The 9,535-nt window shown below is 34.3% G+C and overlaps 2 protein-coding genes across 2 annotated transcripts; one reads left to right on the top strand and one right to left on the bottom strand.

Annotated features, from left to right (window-relative positions):
* The first annotated feature begins 3,898 nt into the window (after window positions 1-3,898).
* On the top strand, window positions 3,899-7,949 carry RBL5 (RHOMBOID-like protein 5). Its single transcript, XM_021442897.2, has 6 exons — window positions 3,899-4,334; window positions 5,220-5,383; window positions 5,460-5,632; window positions 5,731-5,990; window positions 6,072-6,192; window positions 6,435-7,949. The coding sequence occupies exons 1-5, from the start codon at window positions 4,033-4,035 to the stop codon at window positions 6,142-6,144; spliced, it is 972 nt and encodes a 323-aa protein (XP_021298572.1). The 5' UTR covers window positions 3,899-4,032; the 3' UTR covers window positions 6,145-6,192; window positions 6,435-7,949.
* A 202-nt stretch (window positions 7,950-8,151) lies between these two features.
* LOC110427552 (Putative thiol-disulfide oxidoreductase DCC) lies at window positions 8,152-9,526 on the bottom strand. The gene is made up of 5 exons (XM_021443105.2): window positions 9,302-9,526; window positions 9,151-9,208; window positions 8,869-8,976; window positions 8,482-8,574; window positions 8,152-8,375 (listed from the first exon to the last, which is right to left on the bottom strand). Exons 1-5 carry the CDS (start codon window positions 9,477-9,479, stop codon window positions 8,294-8,296), a joined length of 519 nt encoding a protein of 172 aa, XP_021298780.2. The 5' UTR covers window positions 9,480-9,526; the 3' UTR covers window positions 8,152-8,293.
* Between the last annotated feature and the right edge of the window lie 9 nt (window positions 9,527-9,535).

Here is a 9,535-nt window from a genome sequence, read left to right as displayed (position 1 = left end):
CCCTTCCAAATAGCCCTTTGATTTAAAAGATCGGAGGGTGCAAAATTTTCAAGTTATGTGTCGGTGTTATGTCGCCAAGTGGTTGGCCCCATGATGACAAAGATGTTGTCTTGTGCCTTGTTTAACGAAGTGGGGCAAACCTGCAGTGCTAGGAGCATGACATCATGGTGCTAAACTTGTTGTTCTATAGGCTGAATAGAGGTAACACTACGACATTGTGCTTATTGGGTTTGTGCTCTGTAGCTTCCACCCTCAATGTTGTCCTTATTGCCATTCAGCCATTTCCCACATGATTTTGGCCATGCTTCAATAAGAACTAGGTGATGTGATAAACACAAAAGTTGTAGAACATTAGCTTATCTTTCCAATGGTGTAAAAATCACAGCAATTTGACTTCTGTAGCTCAAGTAGTGCTCAAGACATCACAACATATTCAGTAAAAATTTACACCTAGCCATCCTATCATAATTCATTGCTACTTAAGCCCTCTTCATTTGTGGACCTTCAAACCAAGGAACTAAATCAATAGCAGCTAAAATTAAACATTTTAGCATACAAATGAGCTAAAATAAATAAAATTAAATTGACACAACATGTTTTTATTAACTTAAAGAAAACCAACTTAAACAACTTAGAACTACCAACTTAAACAACTTAGAACTACACCTAAAACTCGAGAATTTAGCACCCAAAATGTGACAAGATATCTCTATGTAATAGAGTTATCACATCCCTAAACTTAATATTTTGCAAGTCCTAAAGCAAAACTTAAAATGAAATGAAATAACATAAAATGAAAAGAAAAAACATAAACAAAGAAAACATTTAACTAGAAGTAGTTTCCACCAAGTTAATGATCACCTTTAAATTCCTTATAAGTCATCTCATTTTCTTGACTCAAAGCAAAACATAAATTTTATTCAAGTTCACATTTCAACTTAAATGCAAGCTCATTCTCAAATGGATTATCATGTGTGAGTAATCTCTTACAATGAACATCATGCAATCCAGATAAATTTATGTTCATGCAAAATTCAAATTAGTCTAGAATTTCATATGTTTGCTTTTCATCTTTCTCTCCACTAATATTGACTAATAGTTAATCAAGGATCCTTAGGACTTTATTCAACTTTTAACATATGGCTAGGGTCAAGGCAAAATATGGGATAAGAAATTTGAGAGAAAATGAGTGGAAGAAAAAAAAAGAACGAAAGAAATGAAGGAGGCTCGGATTATTGGGTTTTAAAGTTTTATTTTTCAACTAGTTCACTCAAGGGTTGACTACAACTAGTTCACTCAAGGGTTGACTATGGCTAAAAATCTACCTAGGGTCGACTACAATAAGGGGGGTAGTTGACCCTAGTCTAAAAAGTTGGCCCTATTCAAAATAATTCCTAAGGTTGACTTTTTAAGGATAAAAATTGACCTTTTCACCTCCGAGTTGCAAAAATTGATCTTTTTGAGTTCTAAATCAACTCTTGTCCACCCACCAACCTTCAAATATTTTGTGAATAGTTTGTTCAAGGTTAGAAATCAAGGGATTTAAGCTAGTCAATGCATTTCCCAAGCTCACCAAGCTAATTACCTAGTTTGTCCAAGTAACGAAAACTAGGTTTAACATTACTTAATGAAATGTTATGGTTAAATGTTGCAAAGGTGGCTTAAGAGCTTACATGGACACCTGAGGGTGTAGATGAATGATTAAATGATATAATGTATGAGATTTTGACAGTTTGATAAGATAATGGAATGAAAGCGGTTACACAGCCTATGAATGAATGCATGTGATTTAATTATTGAACATTTTAGTATATGACAATGAATGTTTAACGAATAAATGAAAAGAGGCTTACTTAGGCTTAACGGGCTATACCTGTTTAAGTCCATGCACCGGTTGTGATCCCTCCATAAAATGGAATGTGACACATACCTAAGTAGACCTTTATGCCAGTCATGGCCCTAGAACGGGTTGTGACACTTTTAAATTGTATTTCTTGTTTTAAGTCTATTTTAAATTTTTTTTAGAATTTGTATTAGAATGGGATTAAGATCAGTTTACACCAATCTTTATCCCTTATTTTCTATTTAACATGTTCATCCGATGGTATTCTTTTGCTTTCTTATTTTTCTATTTTTTCCATTTATTTCCATTTTTAATCTATATGTCTTTTAATTTTCAATAGACCCCTAAACTAAATGCAATGTCTACAGCTTTCCCTTTTTGTACATTTCTTGAGAACCAAGAATTGTTAAAAGATGCAGACACTATTTTAGTTGCAAAGATTTTACTTCAAAGAATTAGAAAGCTCATCATCTCTAACAAGGGTACGTAACCTTAAAAGGAATAGCAGGCTCTTTGTCTGGAATGAGGCAATGTAATTTTAAAAAGAATGAAAGGCTTCTCATCTGGAATGAGGCTATGTAACTTTAAATGGAATGAAAACTCCTTATTTGGAATAAGACTACATAACTTTAAAATGAGTAAAGGTTCCTCATCTAAAATGAGGCTATGTAACTTTAGAATGAAAGCTCAGATCATTTAGAATGAGGCTAGATAACTTTAAATGGAATAAATGCTCCTCATCTGGGATGCGACTACATAACTTTAAAAGAAATAAATGCTCGTTATCTAAAACCAGGCTACCTAACTATAAAAGGAATAAAGGTTTATCATTTGGAATGAGGCTACATAACTTTAAAGAATGAAAAATCCTTATCTAAATTAAGGTTACATAACTTTAAAAGGAGTAGAAACTCCTCATTTAGAATGAGGCTGTGTAACTTTAAAAGGAATGAAAGCTCTTCATCGGGATTAAGGTTGCATAACTTTAAATGGAATAAGCGCTCATTATCTAGAATGAGGCTGCATAACTTTAAAAGAAATAAAAGCTCCTTATCTAGAACGAGGGTACCTAACTATAAAAAGAATAAAGGTTTATCATTTGAAATGAGGCTACATAACTTTAAAAAGAGTCAAAACTCCTCATTTACAATGAGGCTATGTAACTTTAAAAGGAATGAAAGCTCTTCATCTGAAATGAGACTATATGACTTTAAAAAGAATAAAAAAAAACCTCTAAATTATTGAAAAATATGCCTTTTTATTTAAAATTAATCTCTAAATTTTCTCAAAAAAAAAAAAAGAACTTCTGATTCTAATAACTTTTAAATGGCTTTCTATGCTTTACTAGAAAGGTAATAGTAAATGGCAGATGCCACCAATTACTGAATGTAAGGAAACATTTTGAAAGGCCTTTTATATCGGGCAATACTTTCCTCACCGTCTGCCATTCCCTTTGGGAATAACAGCTACAATATTGACCACAAAATTCTAGCCTTATCACTCTTTGCTTGCCTAACCGGGTAAAAATTTTACGACAATGTGTCCAATTTCACTTGGTCAAATTAGTTACGCATAAAAGAATAAATTACATTAATTTAAAAAATGCTAATCAATATCAATAAATCTTGAAGCAAAATTAATATTAGTTGTAGCATTAATAAACCTTTTGTTCTCTATAGGAATGTTAAGGTTTGAGTATCTTTCATTGAAATGGATTCAATTACTGGTTTATACTTTTATAATAAAAGAGAGGATTACCTTCTATTATAATAATATTATATTGCTGTTCAAGGTTCTTAATTTCATTTTATTGAGTAACAGTGCTGCTAATTTTTTCATATTGTCAATATACAATAACAGAAAACCAGAAAAGATAGTAATAGACAACAGAAAAATCAAATGAATGCGGAAACATTGGCTAAGAGCCATCGGCCTTGTACCATAGTCCAATTCAACATCAAATTCCTTTGCTAGAATAAGGTAGTTTGGCCCCAAAAAGAACTTTTATAAGCTGGAAAAGCCACCAAACATAACCAACTACCAACCTAGCAAAACTCATTCCTTGCCACCAAAAATCCTCTTCATTCCTCTTTGTCTCTCTCCCGTTCTTTGGGTGCCTAATAGCTCCTCTCACCACCCTATCTAACGTTGGCGTTGAGGACAACCTTCGCTGTCTCTTCCTCACGGTCATGGGGAAGGGGCTGCCACCACCACCATCATCCGACATTGAGACAGGAAGAACCTACAAGTCACATCGTAGGACGCCGCCACCTCCCCCACCGCACTTTTCACCCCCGGCCCCGAAACTATGGTTTGCATGGCTCGTGCCCCTCGTGTTTGTGGCAAACATCGTAATGTTTGTTCTCACCATGTACATCAATGATTGTCCAGTGAAAATCGGGGCAGACAAATGTCTTTTCTATGATTATCTAGGAAGGTTTTCGTTCCATCCTTTTAAGGATAACCCTCTTCTTGGCCCTTCATTCAGCACGTAAGAATTTACGTCTCTCATATTTCTTGTGTTGTCTTATTCATCCAGGTGATCATAGTTTGACTTTTATGTTTCAATTGGGGTCATAAACGTTTTGTTGAATGAATCAACATAGTTCTTGAAATTCCATTCGATTCTCTCTTTGCTTTCTTCGGCAAATTATCAACATCAGGATGTTTATGAAAGCAAAATTGTTCTGATGATAATTAAGATAACTCCAATTCTGGCTTCCTATTTGGCATTTTTCCTACAGCGGGTGCTCAAGTGGCCGCAACATTTAGTTTGTTCTAAAATTTATAGTTAAGTAATTGTTAGCAGCATAATGAGTAAGTGGCTCACTCGATCAATGATCAAGAGTATCAGGTTCTTCCCTTCATTTAGTTGAAAGTCTCCATACCATTTGACAAAGAATAGTTGTTTCTGTTTATCATAATGCATTTATATATGTAACAACTTTGCATTTAAAGCTGATTGATGTCCTGATATTTGTAAGTATATTCCGCACTGGCACCTAACCAGGATTTCTACTTGCTTTTTTCAAGTTATGCCTATAATCTTCAAATAATTTGGAATGATAAATATATTGTCGAAACTTCAAAACCAAAATAAGCTGTTCGTAGATGTTGGTAGGGTTATGATCTATCATGCACTTCTTATTCTGGCTGTCTGGCAAAATGACCTTTTAGAAATTATTCCCCATAAAATATTCTTCAGTGGAAAAATGAATGTAAACTTTGAATGGCATGTAAGTGTTGGTTAATACCAAAGAAACTATCAGGATAGAATGCTGAAATAGATTCAGCTAGTGATAATCTATACTTTAAGCAGTTAAGTGGAGTTGTATCATGTTAAGTAACCTCCTACTTATAAATTTTGTTTCCACAGGCTGAAAGAACTAGGAGCTCTTGATTGGAAACTGGTGGTCGAGAGAAAGCAGGCGTGGCGCCTCATATCCTGCATATGGCTTCATGCTGGAGTCATCCATTTAGTAGCTAATATGATGAGCCTTTTATTCATAGGAATTCGACTGGAACAAGAATTTGGATTCAGTAAGTAATTAATCTGTAAATACAAGAACTGAGCTTTCTCATAAGGTAACTAATTCTCAATACTTGAACATTGCAGTTAGAATCGGCCTCTTATATGTGCTTTCTGGCTTTGGTGGAAGTTTGATGTCTGCTCTAGCTTCAGCTGGGCGGAAACAAACCATATCTGTTGGTGCATCAGGTGCACTTTTCGGGCTGTTGGGAGCTATGCTTTCTGAGCTCATTACAAACTGGACAAACTATGCAAACAAGGTAAACACTGTATGCTTTACAAGATTCTAACTTCTATCAGACTATGAGATAACAACAACAGCTTTGGCAATTGAGTGTTCTAACTCTTGTCTATTCAGTGTGCAGCTTTGTTGACCCTGGTGTCAATCATTTCCTTGAATCTAGCCGTGGGATTTCTACCTCATGTGGATAATTCAGCTCATGTAGGAGGGTTTATCTCCGGATTTCTAGTTGGATTTGTACTTCTCATTCGTCCTCAGTTTGGATATGTAAGCCGCAAGCATATTCCACCTGGATATGAGATAAAGCATAAAAAGCCAAAGCACAAATGCTATCAATATCTGTTATGGATTATTGCCTTAGTCCTTTTAATTACTGGGTAAATCACTAAAAAAGCTTTACTGAAGATTTTGACATTGAAATTAATCCAACTTCAGCTAACTTTCTGCCATTTTTGCAGATATGCAATTGGCTTAACTAGGCTGTTTAAAGGTCAGACTTTTGAAAGCAAACCTCTCAACAGCTTGGACTAGCAGACCATATTTGTATCAACTCAACTGCCTCTTTTCTAAGCAGCACAAGTACGATCCCAGAAACTCCCTTTTCATCTGTCTTTAGTTGCAGTGAGACTGTAAATAATACATTCCAATTCAGAAGGGAGGAGTATGACCCTGAATCCTGACCCCCTCAGTAAAAGGATAAAATTCATTAGGCAAAATTTTAAGTTGTTGAATGTCTGATTCTAGATATAAATGTATCCTTGTCGATGTTTATGTACATGCACAAGTCTTCAATTCTTATTGTTTGAATGTTTTACTTTCAGGCTACTATCTCTGAGGTGGATGTAGCAGACGGTGGTCAAACAAAAATGACAGCAGAAGTAAATACATGTGTACAAATACCTTTTAAATTAAATGCAGCTGGATTGGTAGTATATAAAGTAAATACATGTGTGAGGACTCTTCTTTGTAATTAAAAACCCACAGTTAGATTATAATGATGTATCATTTACTCATCATTCTTTGTTTCCATAAATTCCAATGGAAAGATTGCTGTACATATGCATTAGAGATCAGCAGCTTCCTAGTATGATTCTTTCCATGGAGAGCAGAAATCGAGTTCAAAATCCTTTTCCACATTTTTGAAAAGCTTGGCAAAACATTTCTAGTAAAATACAAGTGTAGAAACTCATCAGAGATCAAAATTTATTCCTTGAGCCTAATATAAAATTTTTTTAATTAGATTTCCACAACATATTTCTAATCTCCTTTTATTCTAGCAGTCAGCAGTTGGAAAAATAATAAAATAGGATTGATGCAAAAGCAATCTAACAAGAAAAATAGCAGCTTCAAGCACTGTCATTTGTCTCTAGTACATCTCCAGTCAAAGAATCAAGTTCTTTATGTACCATCCAGGAAATATTTAAAACAAATTTATGCAACTCGTTATAAACATGACAATGGAAATTTTGAGAAGTAAAGGATGCTGCCAGTGCAAATAAGGTGCATAACTCTACCTCCAAATTCTATATGTCAAACATTTTGTTTCTACAAGCAGTCAGAACTTGCAATAATATTGAGGACAAGAAAGAAGATGATCTAATAAGAAAACTAACTAAATTTGGGAGTTCATTTTCAGACCACCTCATCACTATTCAAAGGATCAAGCTTCATTACGATGCTTTCAAAAAGAGGAGAGGTAGAGAGAAGAAGCTAAATTAAGATGAGGAGGACTGTCATGCAACAGCAAAAGTACACAATATTATCTGTGACATTAAAAAAAATAACCATTTAAAACTGCCCTCATCATTGCAAAAAGTATTGCTGTAGCTGACAACTGATTTAAATAAGGCTTGCTCAAGGCAAGCTCTATGTCAATGACAAGTCACATAAATGATCAGAAACTTTGACAACAAGAAAAATAGACAATGAATCATACTTTTTTAGCATGAAACAGGCTATACCTTGACCAATAAGCTTTAAGCATAGGATTTTAATGTTATTATATCCTATTAAAGTAATGACATCAGAAGGTATCTTTAACAAACATGGCTATTAAAATTAGATTATGCCACTATTAGTTGAAAGACCAGTTCTATAGCCCGTAAAAACATCATGATTCATATATAGCAATCCATGCTTGGCGTCATAAGTTTTTTTGTTCCATAAAGCAAATAATGGCACATGATCGAAGTCTTGTCGAGATATTAGACAATGAAGGGAATAATACACTGCAAGGCTGTTAACTGAAAAGTTGAGTCAAAAAGCATTATTACTCTTCTTAACATTTGGGTAATCATGATGCATTATTAGTGCCAATCTTGACTTACAAAAATAAACTAATCTATTGGGAAATTGACGATGAATGCAAAAGAATTTGATTCATCTAATCCTAGTTGAACTTGGATTATAAATTATATTAATTGCTATCATGTTAAGAACCTAATGGGTCACACTCATTAAAAAATATCAATTGAGAATTTAAAAAGGAGTTAATTAAGTTAAACTTTATTGAAAGAAGTTGAGAACTTCAAGAACTTAATTGAATAGTTCAATTGGCATTGAGACAATTATGCAATTAGTATAAAAGTTATACAAAATTTTACAAGGATTAGGATTAATTGCCTATAAATATGAGGCTTACATTACATATTGAGAGAGTATAATAACCTACTATGTTACTTCATATCTCACATGAGTCTGAATAGCCAAAAAGTGCATAACGGTTGCTTGCAACATTATCATATATAAAATCCCTTACAAACCTGCAACCAACCAAAAAGAAAAACAAAAATGGAAAAGAACAATCATGACATAGATCCCAAAGGACTACTTCCATAAGATAAAGTGTAACAAAAAGGCATGACTTACAAGGGTACAAACTGTAGAATGACTGCAAGCTGGGGGAGAGGCAAGTCTAGGTATTCCATGATCTTTAGCACTGCTTCTGACTTAATATATGATCTGAAATCCACCATCAAATCTCAGTTTTTAGTGTGCAATCCACCTCCAGATAGTCTGACCAGTTTCTCAAATTAGATGCGCTAGTTTTAATATGAAGTTTGGTAAGAAATATTACAGCTTTCAAAACTCTTGTTAGACTCTCTTCTCTTTTATTCTTGTCAATTCTTCAAAGTTCAAACTAAACATAACATCATGGACACGTGGAAAAAACCATTGCCCAGTTGCTGAAATCAAGCAAATAAGCTCATGAATTAATAATTAAAGACCCTAATTAGAAATTGGGTTATAAATTACCTATCCTTTTCAACAAGAACAACACTAGAAATATCATCAGGAGCTCTTCCAGACCTCATCAATAGTTTCTTCCCTGCTTCACTCTGAAGAGCCTCGAATCTAATTCTCCTATCAAAATCGATAAAGAAAACAAGAAAAAAGCCATCCTCAAAACATAGACAATTAACAACCCATACTTGAATAATTATAAAGATGTAAAACTCAAAAACATCTTTGTCCGGACGAAACAACAATTTCTTTATATATTGGGTTTAAATTTTGCTTCTAAATTTCATTACTGACCTGTTTCGATCAACTTCACGAACAAACCTGACGCCTCCATTACATAAGTTACAAACTCCTGTCCAAAATAAGAAAATTCAAGTGCTCATGTCTAGCTTGGTTAAAACTAAACAGCAAAAAAAAAAAAGAAGCAAAACTAATGAGCTGTTACCATCGAACAACATGATAGGCCTCGTGTCTTGGTCGAAAAAGCTGGAAGTGGCTTCGACCCAGTTCACAGTATCCGGCCGAGGAGGGGACAGTGTAGCAAAAACAGTGAAACGGTTTCTCGATAGCGCAGAGGTTGGAATGTTTAGTCGTGCACACCCACCGGAAAGAGGAAGCGCCATGGAAGAGAGCAGTGGTTGAAAGCTTTTTTGCCTTTCTTTTTTTTTTTTTTTTCTCT

The sequence above is a fragment of the Theobroma umbraticum genome, unplaced genomic scaffold (genome assembly GCF_002168275.2).
Source record: "Theobroma umbraticum cultivar Fairchild unplaced genomic scaffold, ASM216827v3 scaffold_34.0, whole genome shotgun sequence".
NCBI classification, from domain to species: domain Eukaryota; kingdom Viridiplantae; phylum Streptophyta; class Magnoliopsida; order Malvales; family Malvaceae; genus Theobroma; species Theobroma umbraticum.
The sequence above is the reverse complement of the archived record's forward strand: the minus strand, read 5'-3'. Positions and strand labels throughout refer to the sequence as shown.